Source organism: Monopterus albus, unplaced genomic scaffold (assembly GCF_001952655.1).
Source record: "Monopterus albus unplaced genomic scaffold, M_albus_1.0 scaffold147.1, whole genome shotgun sequence".
NCBI classification, from domain to species: domain Eukaryota; kingdom Metazoa; phylum Chordata; class Actinopteri; order Synbranchiformes; family Synbranchidae; genus Monopterus; species Monopterus albus.
In genome coordinates, this window is record NW_018128027.1 from 1,116,178 (window position 1) to 1,136,180 (window position 20,003).

At 41.3% G+C, this 20,003-nt stretch overlaps 1 protein-coding gene across 3 annotated transcripts in view; it reads left to right on the forward strand.

Annotated features, from left to right (window-relative positions):
- The window catches only part of LOC109968319 (probable palmitoyltransferase ZDHHC14), a 73,637-nt gene extending 53,654 nt beyond the window's left edge, over positions 1-19,983 (forward strand). The window contains exons 7-11 of one of the 3 annotated variants that reach the window (XM_020614497.1): positions 5,709-5,811; positions 10,535-10,644; positions 15,320-15,425; positions 19,113-19,135; positions 19,841-19,983. In XM_020614497.1, the coding sequence (XP_020470153.1) occupies positions 5,709-5,811; positions 10,535-10,644; positions 15,320-15,425; positions 19,113-19,135; positions 19,841-19,892 (394 nt within the window). In that variant the 3' untranslated portion in view covers positions 19,893-19,983. Of the gene's footprint in view, positions 1-5,708; positions 5,812-10,534; positions 10,645-13,978; positions 14,075-15,319; positions 15,426-19,112; positions 19,136-19,795 lie in introns of those variants that run through there. The other 2 variants (XM_020614496.1, XR_002276081.1) reach the window with 2 other exon arrangements.
- Positions 19,984-20,003: the final 20 nt, after the last annotated feature.

Genomic DNA, 20,003 nt, shown 5'->3' on the forward strand with positions numbered 1-20,003 from the left:
CCGCTCTTAGTCTGACCCGTCACCCAGGACCTGTTTGCCTTGGGAGACCCTACCAGGGGCATATAGCCCCCAACAACATAGCTCCTAGGATCTCTTGAATACTCAAACCCTTCCACCACAATAAGGAGGGGAACAATAGGATTCTATCAAACCAAACTCTTTTGTAGTGAAGCTGTTGGGTTACATTAAATTGCACATTTTTAACTACAGTATTTCTACAGCAAGGATTAATTTTAAACATTTAAACAGATGAAGCTTCATGAAGCAATGAAGCCTTTCATCCAATTGGTTCACTCCAGCGCAAAGCTTCTTGAAGCTTCATTTGCTCTAGTAGAACATCAACTGGACGCAACAATATCAGTTGGCATGAATTTGAAGTGTGTGGCATTTTGCAGAAAGCCTGTGAATAAAACTGTCAGCAAAATAAAGAAGTATATTGTAGTGATGGCAGTATACTGTGTACAGTATATATATACTGGCAGTATGGAAAATGATTATTTGGAAATGATGAAAATGGAAATGATTATTTACAGTGAGGTGAGGGTGGCTGGGGTTGGGGTATGGACAATGATTGTGCTTTTGTAACGTTGAGGTATGGCCAGTGATTATGGTTTAGGGGACACATCATTGGTTTTTATTTAAAAACAGTTTCTCCACTGTGGCAGGTCTTAGGCGATTTCTTTTTTTTGACAATATTTCTCCTGCTTTGGAAAACACCCGCTCACAGGTATAATTTAGACCTCAGGAAGCAGGCAGAATTCAGGTAAGTATAGTTAATTTCTCTGAACGCAGGCTATGTTCTGGTAAGTAACTTATTCACAGGAGAGAGATTGTGTACCGTCAGCCCCCCCCCAAAACGACCCAAGCCTCGATACGCGCATCGCGGAAACGCCCCCCTCCCTTACTCAGCACACGTTTCGAAGCCTCGATACGGAACGTCACATCACTAGGTCCCTGACATAATGAAATTTACAAACTCAAAGAAGATAATATCTAAACTTTATAAACTAATGTCAAATACAGATAGAATAGTAACATTACCAATGAACAAATGGGAAACGGATTTGTTGCTCCCCCCCCCCCCCCCCCCCTCGTTTTGCGCGCGAAAAATAATATCTTCTCCGTGACTACCAATATAAACTAACAGCTTATACAATATAAGACTATTCACAGGACTCATATCACACAAGGTAAAATGCTTAAAGTGGGTTTTACTGATACAGATACTTGTTCAAAATGCACTTTGGGTTGCACCAATGATTACTTCAACACTACTTGGACCTGTCAACCTGTTTACTCCCTCTGGGTAGCGGTGACAGAAACACTCTCCACCATCTTGAGCTGTAGAATCCCTCCATCCCCATCACTCTGCCTGCTCGGTAATGTCACAGATGTCAACCACCTACCAATTAAATATAAAAACCTACTTCTTATCTCTTAACTATCGCCAAGAAAACAATCTTTCTAAACTATAAATCTAAAAATTCATTACACATCAACCACTGGACCAACCTTCTTATATATCACACTAGAGAAAATATCATTCACCCATAAGAATAATATACCAACCTTTATTGACACTTGGAATCCGTTTCTAACCTCTTTTAACTTGAATCAGATCAGAGGCTGATGCCACACACATTCCCACGAACTCCTAGAAATATAACAAGCTGCTTTTCAGTTCATTATTGTTACTGATATTAGTCCTCATTGTCCATGCTTCTGTCTTGAGTGTCACGCCTATCAATCAAACCAAATTAACTAAGAGTATTCTTGCCTGTGCCAGAAACAGATCAAGCTTCCGTACACACTTAGCTCAATCTTACATCCTTACACAACTAACACAAGTATTATCTAAATATGAACTACATACTGTTCTATTACATATTACCTCTGGAATCTGGTTTATTGCTAACCACTACAGTGCCCCCTCCCATAGTTTTTAAACTATGGGACTTCGGAGCTCAAAATATGGAAAATCTAAATATGACCATGTTAGCCTGAGACTTTAACGCCTCTAAACTCTAACAGTTGTAGTTAAACATTAACCTCTTCCTGCATCTAAAGTTAAATCTAAAATAATTTCCTATCACAGAACTAACCACTCCTCAATAAACCTTGAACCTCAACAGAGTCTTTCTCACATATTCTAATGAAACCTAACTTAAACAACTCAGTCCATCAAGTCTCTAACGTCTCACACCTTTGCAAAGTTAGTAGTGATTAACTATGGTGAACGAATCAGCTGTATAAAATGACACATAACTTCCTATTCATAACAGTCAGACAAATGAACAAACATGAACATAAAAGTAACAACAATAAACAAATAAACAACCAACTCTGTTCCCTTTGTAAGATGACGCAGTCAGTGTTCACAGAGATTCAGGCAAAAAACCCCACTATATATTATATTGATTATTATTTTATCTTTTTGTTTTACTCTTTGTTTTGTTCTGTTTTGGGGAAATTCCTGAATGACCCCACTTTTTTGGGCGATCACCATCCAGGCCTGCTGTGAACCTGATTGTAGAAACCAGACAGTGTAAATCCCAAAACTGAATTCAAAATATAACATCAATCACACTAGAGAAAATATCATTCACCCATAAGAATAATATACCAACCTTTATTGACACTTGGAATCCGTTTCTAACCTCTTTTAACTTGAATCAGATCAGAGGCTGATGCCACACACATTCCCACGAACTCCTAGAAATATAACAAGCTGCTTTTCAGTTCATTATTGTTACTGATATTAGTCCTCATTGTCCATGCTTCTGTCTTGAGTGTCACGCCTATCAATCAAACCAAATTAACTAAGAGTATTCTTGCCTGTGCCAGAAACAGATCAAGCTTCCGTACACACTTAGCTCAATCTTACATCCTTACACAACTAACACAAGTATTATCTAAATATGAACTACATACTGTTCTATTACATATTACCTCTGGAATCTGGTTTATTGCTAACCACTACAGTGCCCCCTCCCATAGTTTTTAAACTATGGGACTTCGGAGCTCAAAATATGGAAAATCTAAATATGACCATGTTAGCCTGAGACTTTAACGCCTCTAAACTCTAACAGTTGTAGTTAAACATTAACCTCTTCCTGCATCTAAAGTTAAATCTAAAATAATTTCCTATCACAGAACTAACCACTCCTCAATAAACCTTGAACCTCAACAGAGTCTTTCTCACATATTCTAATGAAACCTAACTTAAACAACTCAGTCCATCAAGTCTCTAACGTCTCACACCTTTGCAAAGTTAGTAGTGATTAACTATGGTGAACGAATCAGCTGTATAAAATGACACATAACTTCCTATTCATAACAGTCAGACAAATGAACAAACATGAACATAAAAGTAACAACAATAAACAAATAAACAACCAACTCTGTTCCCTTTGTAAGATGACGCAGTCAGTGTTCACAGAGATTCAGGCAAAAAACCCCACTATATATTATATTGATTATTATTTTATCTTTTTGTTTTACTCTTTGTTTTGTTCTGTTTTGGGGAAATTCCTGAATGACCCCACTTTTTTGGGCGATCACCATCCAGGCCTGCTGTGAACCTGATTGTAGAAACCAGACAGTGTAAATCCCAAAACTGAATTCAAAATATAACATCAACACAAACATTTGTAATGTAACTAAACTACTTGTATAAAAGCTCTAGATCTGCTTTCTTCCATCCTCACCGGCTGCAATGTCTCTCTCTCGACTTCTCTATGCATGACTGACCTCAGTATCTCTGACTTGCACTCCCTCCTCATGAGGGTCAGATAGATGAGAACACAGCTGGGTCATAGCCAGTATTGTCGTCAAGGGGAGCATCAGCTTCACTCGAACTCCCTCCTCATCCAAGGAGTCCCTTGGATCACATCTTCTCCTTATCGAATCAGGATCAGATCCAAGCCATCTCTGTCCTTGGGGACGTTCACTCCATGTACATGCCTCCTTCGCAAAGGGGTCTCTCCTCCTCCAGGGCACCTTCATGTACACGACATCTCTTGCTCTCACTTTGGGCTCTCCATCCTTTTGGGCCTCTCTGTCCTGCAAAGAGGAAACACAAACAACACAGACCACACAGGAGCAAATACTCCTGCACATAGTATTGACTAGTCTAACATACAATCTCATTTCCTTATCAGTATGTCAAAACTGGTATTAACATTACAAAATAGCACTCTATAGACTACACTTAAACTGCCTGACTTTAAATCTGAACAACCTTTTAGCAAATGGTAAGAATTTGAAACTAAAATATTTTTATTTGACTTTCATCAGAAGGTGACAAGTGTGGGTCAAGGGCAGATCTGTGACTTCTGTGGAAAAAGATTTTAACATCCATCCATGCAACCCAGGGAGGGTTAACACACACTGAGCAGAAAAACACACAAAAACTAAAATAACTATCATTTATCCATTGTCAATAAGAAGAACAGTTTGTTATAAGCAGAAGAATGTACTAGCATCTACATGAAGATATTACTAGATCTGAATAAAGCATCTAATTTAATTAAGTTGTGACAACTATCCAAAAGTGCAAACAGTAAAGTTTACCTTATATCCAGGTTACCTCCTGAAGAGAATCCTCCTGTATTGAAGTTAGTCACAAGATTTGTTTATTTTTAGCCACTACAATACCCCCTCCATTTTCCTAATTTATTTGGTTTAATTCTATTTTCCCTTAAGTAATGAATATCAATCTGCATAGAGTTGGATACACACACACTACACACTTTCACACACAACTTAATACCCTCAATTAATAATCCCTTTGCCTCTTTTCTTAATGTCTGTTGTCTCATGAACTATGTTATGTGCTTTGTCCTATAAATGTGTTATTTTGTGTTGCAATAAAAAAAAAAAAATTTGGTTTCTTCTCTCTCAAAATCAGAACCAGTAAGTAGGTTCAGAATCAGAACTGATCACATTGAAACAATACCAAACAGTATTTCTGAGCCTCAAATTAGGGTAAGGACAGGACTGAAGCTCTCCCTCTCTGCCCTTCTCTCTATAGCCAGCTGAGATAACTGTCCCTCTGACTGAGAAATATGTACCAAGCCAAGCTGATAGTGGCCTGCATCCTACAGGACCTTAATAAAGGAGAAGTGCAGTTGATCATATTATAGCAGTCCTTTGTACTTGGTGAATGATGATGTTTTGTCCTTGCTAAGGAAGGAGAGATTGAGAGGACAAAAGAAGAGGGAGCCTAAGAGAGAGAGGGAGAGAATAAGGTGATTTTTACAGGATTTTTACATCGTCTGTGAGTAGCTAATATATAATAGCTTATCAAGGAATTTGTTTTTCCACTATTTCCATAGTAAACTTGTATTTGTATTTAAACTTGTATTATATTCTTTTAGGACAATATCCTAAGATGTAGTTCTGGGTTTGTTAGAGTTCATTTTTATAAAGGCAGAAGGATTCTTCTTGGAAATGTCAGATCTTATCTGAAGCAGAGAAAATGAGCAGTGCTCTGTAGTCTCAGGCAAATGAACATGTAACTAGGAGCTATTGGCAGGAGGACAGGCCCCCAGGTCAGTATGCTAGCTGTCAGCACTCTGTTCGTGCTGGCTCCACATGTGCCTATGATGCATATTTGCCGGTATGGGCTTTCATATCATTGTCTGTTTCACTGAATGTAACAATGGCTTAAACACTGTGGCAGTCATTCCTTGACTTACTTATATCACTGTGCTGGAGGTGGTGGTGTGTTTCTTCTCGGTCTGGTCAATAGTGGGCCTCTCAGGCTTCCATACCTACCTGATCAGCTCCAACCAGACCACCAATGAGGATGTGAGTATGAACATGAAATGAACTCAAAATTTTATTTTTTTTATTTAACTTTCTTCCAAGCATGTAAAACTAAGAAAATTGATATTGCGAAAAACAAAATTGATTCGACATTTCAACCAATACGCATAAGACATCACAACATTCCAATAGTACATGCTTGAAAGGGAGCAGGAAGAAGTATACATTTATCTAGTCCTACCCCCTTTCTTAGACCGTGGTACCATTAGCCAGATATAATGTAACTTGAAATGTATCATGCAAAAAAATACTAGCATTATATCAAAACTTTATACATCTGCAACACAAGCATTATATTTTTGGATTTGTTCATATTTAATCGTGAAATCTGTGTTGCGTTTACTCTTCAGTATGTTTAGCTGTAGCAGTTCCTTGTTAGTCACAGTTTTTGATAAGGTTTGTATATAAAGCTATAATTACATAATTTAAGCAACAGCAATTTTTTTAAACTTTGTTATATATACACACACAAATATATTGCAGTTTTATAAGTAGTCTCATGCCTTATATTTCTGATTTTTTTTTATAATTGTCGTTTTTATATTATTTTTCATTTTATAACTTTGGCATTTATAACCTTGCATCACGGTGGCGCAGTGGTTAGCACCGTTGCCTCACAGCGAGAAGGTTCCAGTTTCGGGCCCCACCCCGGGGCCTTTCTGTGTGGAGTTTGCATGTTCTCCCCCTACTTGTATGGGTTCTCTCCAGATACTCTGGCTTCCTCCCACAGTTCAAAGACATGCAGCTTAGGTCAATTGGTGTCTCTAAATTGCCCATAGGAGTATATGTGTCCATGTGTATGGTTGTTCGTCTATGTGTTGGCCCTGCGATGGACTGGCGACCTGTCCAAGGTGTACCCCGCCTTCGCCCGATTGCTGGCCAGGATTGGCTCCCCCCGTGACCCCCTCAGGGACTAAGCGGTAGAAAATGGATGGATGGATGGAACCTTGCATCAAAGTATATTGTTACCAGAGGGAGGCAGAGGCATCTTTGTTATGCACTCACCCCTTTTTCTTGGTGGGTAGTACTAACTAATAAAGAAGACACAGAGACAGGTGCAACTTGTGTGCTCGTGTGTTACTCTTCAGAACAGAAAAACAAAACTAGTGTACAGCGTCACTTGGACGTGTTCCTTCCTCAACAGGAAATAACATCATACCCTTTTCACAATAAATCTAACTACTCAGAAACGTCAATACATAACATATCTCTTCCCCCGTTAGCTTGGAACTCCCCAGTAAAGAATGAACATTTCTAACCAACAAATCTGGATGATCTCTTTTTTTAAAATATCATTTTTTACTAAACTAGGAAGGAGAGGGTAGACTACCTCTCAGTCCAACTGAACCCCTGGGAATTATTTTGTCCCAATAGTGTGGGTCAGTTCTTACTAATAAGATAGTCTATCAGGAGGTCGTCTGTTTCTCCTTGGTTAAGAGCGACCCATTGCTGGACCAATCACTATCGCTGGAAGGGGACTGCACAAGCCCCTCTCTGTAAGGAATGATGTCCATTAAAGGCAAGGGTGGAGAGTCCAGTGATTCAGAGACAATGTCTCCAGTACTGGTGTGTTTCAGTGAGTCTTCCACTGTTGTAGAGGGCCCTGAGTCTGTCTGTCCAGATCAGAAAACGGTAACTGGTGTGTAGACTCCTGTGAGCCACTTGTGTGCAGTAACTGATCAATATGTCTCCTCCAAATGAGATGCTCATTTGTTTCCACGGTGTATGAAACAGGTCCAGTCTGTGTGATGACTGTTGCAAGTGTCCACATATCTTTGGAAAGGTAGTTCCGAGCGAGAACGTGATCTTCAGCATTGAAACTTCTGGCTTTTGCTTTTCCTCGTCTCTCAACTTGGGCTCTCTTTTGGAGTTGTACAACCTCTTTTGTTTTTCGAGGTCTCAGTAGGTCAAGCCGAGTACGGAGTTGTCTTTTGGACATAGCTGAAGCAGGAGACACCTTTGTTGTTGCATGCAGTGTGTACCGGTACGACAGAAGGAAAGCACTTAGGCATCTGTTAAGGGACTGTGTACCCCTAGAGGATATAAGAGCTTGTTTCATTGTCTGCACAAATCTTTCTGCCAATCCGTTTGTAGCTGGGGGCCGTTATCGCTCACAAGTTGTTATGTTAAGCCAAAACGGCTGAAGATAGATCTTAGTTCTTTGATAGTCCTTTCTGAGGAAGTGCCTTTCATGACTGCAACCTCTGGCCATTTGCTGTGGGCATCAACCACAACTAAGAATGTGGTTTTCCATTGGGCCGGCAAAGTCTATTTGGACTCATTGCCATGGCTCTTCAGGCCAGTCCCATGGGTGTAATGGTGCCAGTTGTGGGAGATTCCTCCGTTTTTGGCAGGCAGGACATGATTTTGCTTTCTTTTCAATAGCTGCATCTAACCCCGGCCACCAGAAGTAGCTACGAGCAACCTTCTTCATTCGCACCACTCCACAGTGTCCACAGTGGAGTTCTTCTAGCACCTTGTCTCTCAGAGGCGGTGGGATAATGACACAATTACCCCACAGCAAGCAACCTGCCTGAACTGCAAGTTCATTTCTTCTCACCATGTAGGGTTTCAATTCTGCTGTCATTTCTCCCCTTCTTCCATGAGAAATGATTTCCATCACCTCCGACATGACCGGGTCAATGCGCGTGTTTTTCTTTACATCAACTGCCGTCAAAGGAACAGAAGGAACATCTTTGAAATAAAGGATTTCTTCTTGTTTTGACTCAGGATGGGTGATTGGCAGCGGAAGTCTTGAGAGTCCATCAGCGTTCCCATGCTGTTCTGAGCGTCGGTACTTGATGTCATATTGGTGAGCTGACAAGAGCAGAGCCCATCACTGCATACAACTGGCAGCAAGCGAGGGAATGCCTGCTTGAGGGCCCAATATAGAGGCCAACAGTCGGTGGTCCGTCAGTAGTGTACATTTTTGCCCAAACAGATATTGGTGGAACTTCTTCACACCAAACACTATTGACAGGGCTTCTTGTTCTATCTTAGCATAATTGCTTTCTGCTTTGCTCAGCATTCGTGATGCAAAGGCAGTCGGTTTCTCCTTCCTTGATGGCATGATGTGTGACACAACAGCACCAACCCTGTACGGTGAAGCATCACATGCCAACTGAAGTGGCATTGCGGGGTCAAAATGCATCAGGGCGTTAGATGTGGAGAGCCATTTTCAATTCTGTGAATGCTGATTCACATTTTTCTGTCCATTTCCACAGATGAGACTTGTTCAGCAACGTATGAAGTGGTTTTAGCATGTTGGGTACAAACCTAGCATAATAAGTCAGTAAACCCAGGAACGATCTCAGCTGACTGATATTCTTTGGAGAAAGAGCTTCCACTATAGCCTTTACCTTTGAAGGTGCCTTGTGGAGTCCGTCACCGTCGATCACATGCCCCAAATATTCCACAGAAGATTTGAAGAATTCACATTTGTCTTTCCGGACTTTCAAACCGTACTCTTTCAGCTGCTGTAATGTGGCATCCAAATTTCCTAAGTGTGATGTCTCATCTGAGCCTGTGATGAGCAAGTCATCCAAGTAACACAGGACCCCTGGTAATCCACTTAAGATCTGGTCTATTGCCCTTTGGAAGAGTGCGGGAGCCGATGTGATTCCGAAAGGAAGCCTTCTGTATCTGTACAGTCCTTTGTGTGTCACAATGGTTAACAGCTCTTGTGAATTTTTATCCACATGCATTTGGAGGTATGCCTGGCATAAGTCTATTTTACTGAATTTCTGTCCTCCAGCCAGACCTGCGAATAGGTCATCAATGAGCGGTAATGGGTATTGTTCTGTGACCAAAACAGGCTTCACCGTTACCTTAAAGTCCCCACATATCCTTCGCATGCCATCCTTTTTCATTACTGGGACAATTGGTGTAGCCCACTCATGTAGTCACAGGTTCCAACACTCCACTTATTACCACTTTGTCAAGTTCTGCCTCCACTTTTGGTCTTATGGCATATGGGACCGGTCTTGCTTTTAAACACTTTGGTGTACTCTGGTTTCACCGCCACTTTTGGCGTAATGTCCTTCATACTGCCAAGTTCACCATCAAAAAGTTTTGAGTGTTTGTTTAAAATTTCCTGCATTGGATCACTGTCTCTAGCTTTAAGCAGGTATACGTCTTGCCAGTTCAGTCTGTTCTTTTAACCAGCCATGTCCTACCAAGGCAGGGTGTTTCCCTGTAACAATATACAGCGGCAAAGTCTTTGTTTGGTTGTGGTGCTCCACTTTTACATTCACCCTTCCTAACACTGTAACATGCTTACCAGTGTAGGTCTTCAACTTCAGCTTAGTTGGTTGCAAAGGAAGGTGTTGCAGTTTTTTTTCTCATAGATAACCCTTGACACCAGTGATACAATACAATACAATAAATACAATACAATAAATCTAACTACTCAAACGTCAATACATAACAATCTTGATGTTCTCTCCTGGCATGTGCTCACAGTTCAAGTCCTAAATTCCTCTCACAGTCAGACTGGTGATGCCAACTGGAGCCAATTAGATCAGTAGGTTAGGGTGTAGTGCTAATAACGCCAAGGTCATGAGTTCAATCACTGTACAGGTCACAGGTTTCTGTAGCACCAGATTAGGCATGATAAACAAGCAAAATGTTGTTGCTGAGGAGAGTCTTTGTGACACTTGAGATATGTGTAATATTCATTTAAATTTGTTGATGTTGTGTCCCTCAGATAAAAGGTTCGTGGTCTTCTAAAAGAGGGAAGGACAACTATAATCCTTACAGCCATGGCAATATATTCACCAACTGCTGTTCAGCACTTTGTGGACCCCTGCCACCGAGGTATAACTTGTGAGAATGTATGCAAGATTTAAGCTTTCCCAGCTACCCAGTTTATGACATTATCATTCACTGCTCTGAGAATCCAATTCAGTCATTTTGCACTTACACTGTATTTTTTCCTCCAGCTGTAATTTTCCATTTTGTTTACAGGCTCAAATAGAATTGTAAGGCCCTTTTCAGGCATGAACTGACACCCTGAAATTATTTAAGCATTACCCCGAGGAGCACTGTGAGAACAAAAATGTCCAAGTTGGTTGGCCCGGATATTAAGCAGATTTTACCCTGCCAGCTCCCCAGTACAAAGTCTACTGTACATAATGTCCAAGTGAGCCTGTGTGAGAATACAACAGTCTATAGTCCAGAGTATTCACACAGAGCTAGTGGAGTGGGCATGTTGATGCAAAAGCACAACATTCGAAAAACGGTAATGTACAATGAAGACACCAACAAAAATGTCAACTGGAGACATGACAGTTTTTGGAGACTTATATCATTAAAGAGCCCATGGCATGCTCATTTTCAACCATTTAATGTTTAATCTTGGGCACCTATAGATTAGCTTTGCACCCATCATAACTCCAAATATACAGTGGGTATGGAAAGTATTCAGACCCCCCTTTTTCACTCTTTGTTATATTGCAGCCATATGCTAAAATCATTTAAGTTCATTTTTTTCCTCATTAATGTACACACAGCACCCCATATTGACAGAAAAACACAGAATTTTTGACATTTTTGCAGATTTATTAAAAAAGAAAAACTGAAATATCACATGGTCATAAGTATTCAGACCCTTTGCTCAGTATTTAGTAGAAGCACCCTTTTGAGCTAATACAGCCATGAGTCTTTTTGGGAATGATGCAACAAGTTTTTCACACCTGCATTTGGGGATCCTCTGCCATTCCTCCTTGCAGATCCTCGCCAGTTCTGTCAGGTTGGATGGTAAACGTGGGTGGACAGCCATTTTCAGGTCTCTCCAGAGATGCTAAATTGGGTTTAAGTCAGGGCTCTGGCGGGGCCATTCAAGAACAGTCACGGAGTTGTTGTGAAACACTCCCATAGCATGATGCTGCCACCACCATGCTTCACTGTTGGGACTGTATTGGACAGGTGATGAGCAGTGCCTGGTTTTCTCCACACATACCGCTTAGAATTAAGGCCAAAAAGTTCTATCTTGGTCTCATCAGACCAGAGAATCTTATTTCTCACCAGCTTGGAGTCCTTCAGGTGTTTTTTAGCAAACTCCATGCAGGCTTTCATGTGTCTTGCACGGAGGAGAGGCTTCCGTCGGGCCACTCTGCCATAAAGCCCCGACTGGTGGAGGGCTGCAGTGATGGTTGACTTTCTACAACTTTCTCCCATCTCCCGACTGCATCTCTGGAGCTCAGCTACAGTCATCTTTGGGTTCTTCTGTACCTCTCTCACCAAGGCTCTTCTCCCCTGATAGCTCAGTTTGGCCGGACGGCCAGCTCTAGGAAGGGTTCTGGTCGTCCCAAACGTCTTCCATTTAAGGATTATGGAGGCCACTGTGCTCTTTGGAACCTTAAGTGCAGCAGAAATTTTTTTTGTAACCTTGGCCAGATCTGTGCCTTGCCACAATTCTGTCTGTGAGCTCTTCAGGCAGTTCCTTTGACCTCATGATTCTCATTTGCTCTGAACTGCACTGTGAGCTGTAGGGTCTTATATAGACAGGTGTGTGGCTTTCCTAATCACGTCCAATCAGTATAATCAAACACAGCTGGACTCAAATGAAGGTGTAGAACCATCTCAGGGATGATCAGAAGAAATGGACAGCACCCAAGTTAAATATATGAGTGTCACAGCAAATGGTCTGAATACTTATGACCATGTGATATTTCAGTTTTTCTTTTTTAATAAATCTGCAACAATGTCAAAAATTCTGTTTTTCTGTCAATATGGGGTGCTGTGTGTACATTAATGAGGAAAAAAATGAACTTAAATGATTTTAGCATATGGCTGCAATATAACAGTGAAAAATTTAAGGGGGTCTGAATACTTTCCGTACCCACTGTAATCATTTCAAAACGATAAAACCCAAGAGCCTCTTCCTAAAAATGAGAGGATAGTTTGTGAATGTGCACAGATACTGTTGCTGATGTTTTGTCAAAGTGGACAGCACAACAGCAATAATTAATATGAATTTCTCCTTCTTTGATAGGCAAACAAGGGTATATGTACCGATGAAAAGAGATGTGTAACACTTTAAACAAAGTGGGTTAGTTAACCCCATATTTTAACTGGCATAATGCAGACATAGTAACCTCTCCAGCCTTACATCATCAATTCCCTCTAATGTTACAGAAACAAGGTATTAACAGACATGCAACATGTTTTTTTTGTTTGTTTGTTTTTTTACTTACCGTTAACTCCCACCGAGTAGTGGAAACATCACTCCCCTTCAAGTAGCTCCAAGGTCGGTAAATCCAACCGGTGGTCGCTGCATCTTCCCCTACATGACCACATACATTTCCAAAGTAGTGAAATTAGTTCCAACAGGTATCGTAGTGCCGACAATAAAATCATGGATCATTAATCCACTTGTTACAACACATCGCATGCTGCAGTCAAAACAAACAGGTACTGTGCTCCGGAGGAACCCGGCATTGATGAGCTGATGGTGACCTCCACTGGGGTCTTCACAGGCCAGCTGTTTATAGGTTACACCCAGTCAGGTAGAACACCAAGTCCCTGTACAGGAACATTCTCGGACATGCAGTAATCTCAGACCCTGTATTTTTCTCCACATCTTATGGTGGAGGCAGCAGGGGGTAAAATATATCCACAAAACCGGGTGCAGTTGAAAAATTCTGCTTTTACAGTGGCACTGATGGATGTTAGTCAAGCTTACATGAACGTGCAACTGCCAGGAGAGTATGACCATTCAAGAAACTCTTTAAACTATCACCTAATACTTTATTTTGTTAGAAAAAAGTCTTGCAAACAAGAGATTGTGAGGCCTGTATAAACCAAGTTGCTTCTGCATAGAAAGTACTAGAACATGGGTACTCCTCACTTTTTGAGCTTTAGGTCACATCTGAGATGCACTGTTGTAACATTGTAGATAAGTCAGAAAACAAGGAAAAGCATGCCATGGGCTCTTTAAGTGCTGACACTAAAATTGCCAGACATTTTCAAGGAACGGCAAGAGACTCGGTTGTTTATGACCAAATTACAAACTGACCACGTGACCGTGTCATGCCCTGCCTCCTGCATGCTCTACCCAAGCGTTCTCCCTTCACATAAACCAAACGCACTATTTGCAGTAGGTGAGAAGGCATCTGACATGCACTCTCCCCTGTTGTGTGCTACATAGGTGAAAGGGCAACTCTGGAAAAAGTCCGGCCTTGACACTGCAGATGTTGTCCGGAGTTCATATGCGAAAACAGCTTTAGACAAGACTACTTTTAGGGTGAGGAGCTGCTTTGTCTGCAGCCTTTTCTCTATACATAGCTACTAAGACGCTGCAGGAGCAAAACGGATTTCAAGCCTATTTTAACCAAATCCAAGATCAAAGTTGGCTAAATATATTATATTTCACAATTTTGTGTTTTAACAAAAATACAGACCAGTTGTCACAGATATTTTCTCATGTTCATGTGACTGTAAATGTCTGTACATATTGCACATTCCCTCCCAGCTTTGGTCACTTTAGCATTTTGCCCACCGATTTTCATTTTTCTTTAACTTAGGCGTTTGCTTTGCAGTCATTTAACTGCAAAGTACAAACCCCAAACATACATTCTTTAGTGTAGCATATGCATACAGTACCTTCTCAAGTGAATATATTCACTTAAGCAAAGAAAAAGGAACAGTAGTAGAGGTTTTTAGTGACTTTCATTAGTATGTTTGCCTGTACTGTGCTATGGATAGTAAAAAAGAGTCCTCAAAGCACAGGTGGCTGCCACATGGGTGTGGGTGTGTGTGTGTGTATGTGTTTGTGGCTGGCCACCAGCATCGCACAGCTGGCTGCAGTCAGTAAGAAGGGAATGTTTCACCTCAGCCTCGGACTATGCAAACAACGCTGCCTCTCACACAAACAGACAATAGCCTCTTGCATTTCATTCCCTGCTGAAACCCCGACTCACAGCTACTTAATGCATCACCCTATATGTTTGTATGCTTGTTTCCTGCTAACTACATTTGCAGAAGTTTCGGTATTCATTACCAGCAACACAAGCAGCTGCTATATGTTCCCAGAGTTTGTCTCTGTGATTCTAGCAAACCATTTCCACCTGAATCCAGCTCAGTCCCACTGGAGCACACCATCAACACCATTCTGTTAAATGATTACCCTGTTCCCACAGTTTAACGCCTCAGCTGGCTGTGTGCGTAGCAGAGACTTGTGCCATATCAAACTGTATCTAGCTGAAAAATGGCCACTCTCACTACATTGTGCCCGTGACCATCATGCATGTGAAGAGTTCAGCTGGCTGTTGTCTAACCAACTATGTCAGAGTTCTGCAGTAGTGAGACAGTAACAGTACACACACCAACAGTTTAATTTGTACATCTTTACTTCCATTGCTCCAGAGAATCTGGTTGTGTTACTCTGTTGTATTTGATCTTTTAATTAGTATAATGGCTTTTTGTGTAATATTTGTGAATGAACACTCACAAATGATGCCTTTCTCCTTTTTTGTTTCTCTCCTACTAGTCTCATTGACAGACGGGGTTTTATCCAATCAGACACACTGCAGCTGGCACCACCAACGAATGGCATCACTATGTATGGGGCTACCCAGTCTCAGCAGAGCCACATGGTAAGACACCAACCTGATGGATGAAGTTTTAGGAATGGGAAGTCACTGATCTGTGTGGTTGCTTTTAAATCTGGCTCTCCATTTTTATTTTTCAAAAGCATAGTGTTCACTCTAAACCAACATTATAAGAGACATTTTTACTCATGTAAATCCACTATTCATTAGTTTGTTGTCTGCCATACTCTCACCAGTCTCACGCAGACCTTAACACGACTCCAACAGGACCAGGCCTTGGTCATCATGACACACACAGACAAAGCATCTGTCTCAGCAGCAACGCTGACAGCTGTTTTCTTTTGTTCAAATCAGAATCTTACCTCTCAAAAGCTGAGGCAGTTGAATTTTACCCCAAGTCAGTTAGAGGACTTCTCTAGATGAAGCACCTTGTGTTATTTTGTCTGATTGTTTGTAATTGTAATGATAAACATTAGATAATGGTTTGATGGCCTAGTTTTTCTTTTTGACAACCTAACAGAATCTCAAACACCAGTCTGGATAGAGTGAGAAAATGTGCAGAGAAAGCAAACCCACTTACAGTAGATTGAAACTAATGAAATTGCTCGTCAGGGATGTTGTCAGTTTTGCATGTGTTGCTCCCTATTGTCTGTAAATCAGGTCAATATCAAGGAAAGGTTCTGTCTGCCTGTCTGTGTGTGTGTATTTGTTGATACTGAGGTAACATAACAGGCGCAGCTGGGCAATTCTCTAACCCTGATTTCAGTTGTCATCTCGTTGGAGGGTTTTTTCATCATTGAGATGTCTAAGGCGCGTGTGTGTGCGTGTGCGTGTGTGTGTGTGTGTGTATGTGTGTGGCCTGGTATTACTGTTGTTGTGGGGATGTGCATTTGTGTACACAGTCACTTTGTGGGAGATTCAACATCCTTATGGGAACAAAAAGCACGTCCCCAAAATGTAAATCATTGCATTTCAGGCTGATGACTTGGTTTAAGGTTAGGTTAGATTAGGGTTCGTCAAATTTTATGGAAACTGAGGTGTAAGGTTAGAGCAAGTCCCAGTTTTGGTTAAGGTTAGGCAGGTGGTAGTTCTGGTTAAGGTTAGGGTAAGTCGCCTGGAAATGAATACAAGTCTGTATCAGGACCCGGTAAGGGACGACGAGGGTGTGTCTGAGTGTGTTTTCTCACTATGCTAATAATCGCAATCTTGCAGTGGACCTGAAAAGAAGAATGATCAGAAACCAGAGGGAGGTAACACGTACCCTGCCTGAATAGCAGCAACAAGTCTTCAGTTGTTCACTTCAGCTGTTTACCTCACACATTGCATGCTAGATTTAAGGCCTAGTCACACACATCCAAACTCAACCTCATCCTGTTCATTTTCGATTGAGATGTCGAATGTTATCAGTCTTCTGGTTCTGAATGTGTGGACTAGTTGTAAGGGGCTGAGTGCAATAGGAACATTCCCCCACGTTAGCACCTTCAGAAACAACTACCATCTGTTTTCTGTAGCAGCTCAAGTTGTCCTATTGTGCCAGCTGCTGGCCGTTTCATTTACACAGTGAAACAGTCAGCTCTGTGCTTAATGTCCACTTGTTAAATTCTGCAGCATGCCACATTGGAAACACATCAGGAGTGATTATTGCAGTGGGCATCTCCCTGCTTGTTAAAACCCTGTTGATCCAATTTGCTGGCTTCATTACTGTACAAATCAAGTTTGCCTTAAACAGTCAACATAGCTACACCACCCATTTCATATCCACTCTTGTTTTAGAGAGGCTGCCACTGCTTGGAATTAAGTAGTTCAAACCATGAGGAGTAAAAAGTCTCCTATCAATTCTGGCAGTTTACTAGAGAGGTGTGCGAGTGGGTGGGTCTGTTGGAGGTGCAGATGATAGAGAAAGCAGAGCGGCCGAGTTATAAAATGGAGGAAAGCGTGTCATACTTGTTAATTTTATTACTGTTATATTGATCTTTTAATGTAAGATTACTCTCTATGGCGAATACAGTACATTAGGTCAGCAGTTCACATCTAACTAAAATGCATTATCCATATTTTAATCAACATTTCATTATATTTATCACCAACTTGTTCACTAATCATTTGGTCAGTGTTATGATTTAGCTGAGTGGCTTTGCAGTGTTGATGACTTTTCCCCCAGATCTGTCATTTGACGTAGACATGTGTGGAGCTGAGTAAACAAAGCCCATATTTATGCAGGCCTCTTGGTTCAATTTGCTCTTTGGACATTAATGTGTTGCTGTTGAGCTTGTACAGTATTCAGGCGGTGAATTCCCTGTTTCTGCTTGAGGCTCCGTGATGCAGCTTAAAATGTGCAAGTCTTGTAAATGGTTGCCACAGTAACAATGTGTGATACAATATCCTCTGGTTAATGTTTCAGACGAGGACAGTTTTGACAACAGTCATCAATTAAAGGGTCAGCTAACCTAAACCTGAATTTCTCAGCTGCCCCTGTATGTGTCTAGACATGCAGATAATTAGGGTTTGTAATTGCTGAGGTTTTTCAGATTGTATTGAAACACAATCTGAAAATTAATAGGCAGCCATGGCCATATGGAATTTATCTTTAAAGTCATTTATCAAATGAGAATGATCTGGTTCCAGCTTGCCCAAGGCTATGAGTCTCTGCCTAATTAGGGAAGGCATTGTTTACTATAATCTGCCATTTCCGTAGATAATGTTGTGTAGTGTGTTAAGTAGGCTTAACCCCAGTGACTACTGCTGACTGTGATTGGAAGGTGTATAATTTATCTGCAAAAGGTTGCTGTCACCAGCTTAAAGTGTAACGTCAGTGAAACGCTACGTTCACATTACTGTATAGGCCTTAATGCTCAATTCCAACCTTTGTTCAGATCCAATTTTTTTCTGTTCATGGTTCGCATTCATGTCACTAAGTGACTGGTATCCAGCTCTGATCTGAACACCACTGTGTTCCTAAACTGCTGCACATGCAGATTGAACTGAATGTGAATGAACAGACGAACATTATAATTTATGGTCAGATCGCACGATTTCCTCACAAACTGCTCTGTTCATATCAAATGAAATCAAATTTTATTTGTATAGCACCAAATCACAACAAAAGTCATCTCAGGACACTTTACAAAGTAAGGTCTAGACTCTGGACCTTACTCTATTTCTCTGTAGACATTTGCACATAGCTGTTTGATAAATGGTATTTCCCTTTAAAATTACTATCCACCACTGGCATGCTATCATCTCATCTTGTTGGCTACTGTCTAGTCGAGAAGTGTAGGTCTAGGCCAAATGTAGGATTACATTTTTATAAGGGAACAAAAGATCTCTTGTGCCTATTGTGTCATTGCTGGATGTGTGCTCTCCAAGGTCTGTGTGCACAGTGTTTCTTGTAGTTCTGTGTGCGTCTGTCTCTGTCCACCTGGTATTGGAGATGGACACTGAGTCAATTGAGCCATGGCTGATTATAAATCATGAGAAAAAGGCGATGCACTGTATCCAGTACAGTACTGATGATGTAACTGTGCACTAACATGACAGTGAGCGAGCTTTGTGTCATTTCAGTCCAGTAACTTCAAATTAGTCTTTTCAACAACCTGGAGACAAGCCAGGCTTGTGATAAGGCGATAAGTCGAGAGCAGCTGATAAGAGGGTTGATAATATTTTGAATTGCATCTCTCCTGCTGTCAGAGTTGGCTGAACTTCTAAGTTACTTGCATTATCTGCCCTTTTTAGGTCAGTGAGACTGGGTCAGAAAGGTGAGATGTCCAAGACAAATCTTTGTGCTTCACATTTCTTGTCAGTCAGGCTTTGGGAGCGGTGTGGGACAGGAGGAGGCAGCAACATACATTTCCTTTGTGTTTGTGTGGCATTTTAATTCCTGTCATCTCTGCACAACTATAGTGGTCTTTCATGTGTAACTGGTCTCTTATACACATGATTGTTCTGTGGTGATAAAGGACTAATGGGGTTAAGGCTAATTTCCCCCTGGCTAATGTGTGGTATTGGTGACTCGTGTCCTGCTCCAGTTTCAGAGGCGACTTTCATTCAAAACCTGGCACTACAGATCAAAAGCTCATGAGGCTGTGACTTAACATTTCTGTTTTCTCCAATCTGACTGGTTTTACTGGTGTGGATGTATGAACTGGTTTGGGTATTTCTGTATTCAAACAAGGGTACTAACATCTTTTTGTTTGTTTTTCTCTCCCTTATCCAATCACATGTCCCCTCCTCTTTTGTCTTTTCACACATTGTTTTCCTTGATCCTGTGTGTTGTTTCATCTTTCCTGTGCTATCTAAATTTCAACACTGCCTCTCTCACTTGTTTTCTATTTCTGTCATTTACCTCTGGCACCTTATGTCTCCCTATCTATCACCCCCTTCCATATTTTCCTCTTTCTCCTGCTGCTTTGTCTCAGTGTGACCAAGACCAGTGCATTCAGAGCACCAAATTCGTTTTGCAGGCTGCCACCACCCCTCTCCTCCAGCAGCAGACCAGTGAACCAGTCATTCTGACCACCTCCCCTGAAAATGGAGGCTCTCTACCTGGACGCACCTCGCTCACACTGGCCGGCCCGTGCACCTCACTCCCCCTCGGCCAGCCCACCCCTCCACCCTCCACCTCCA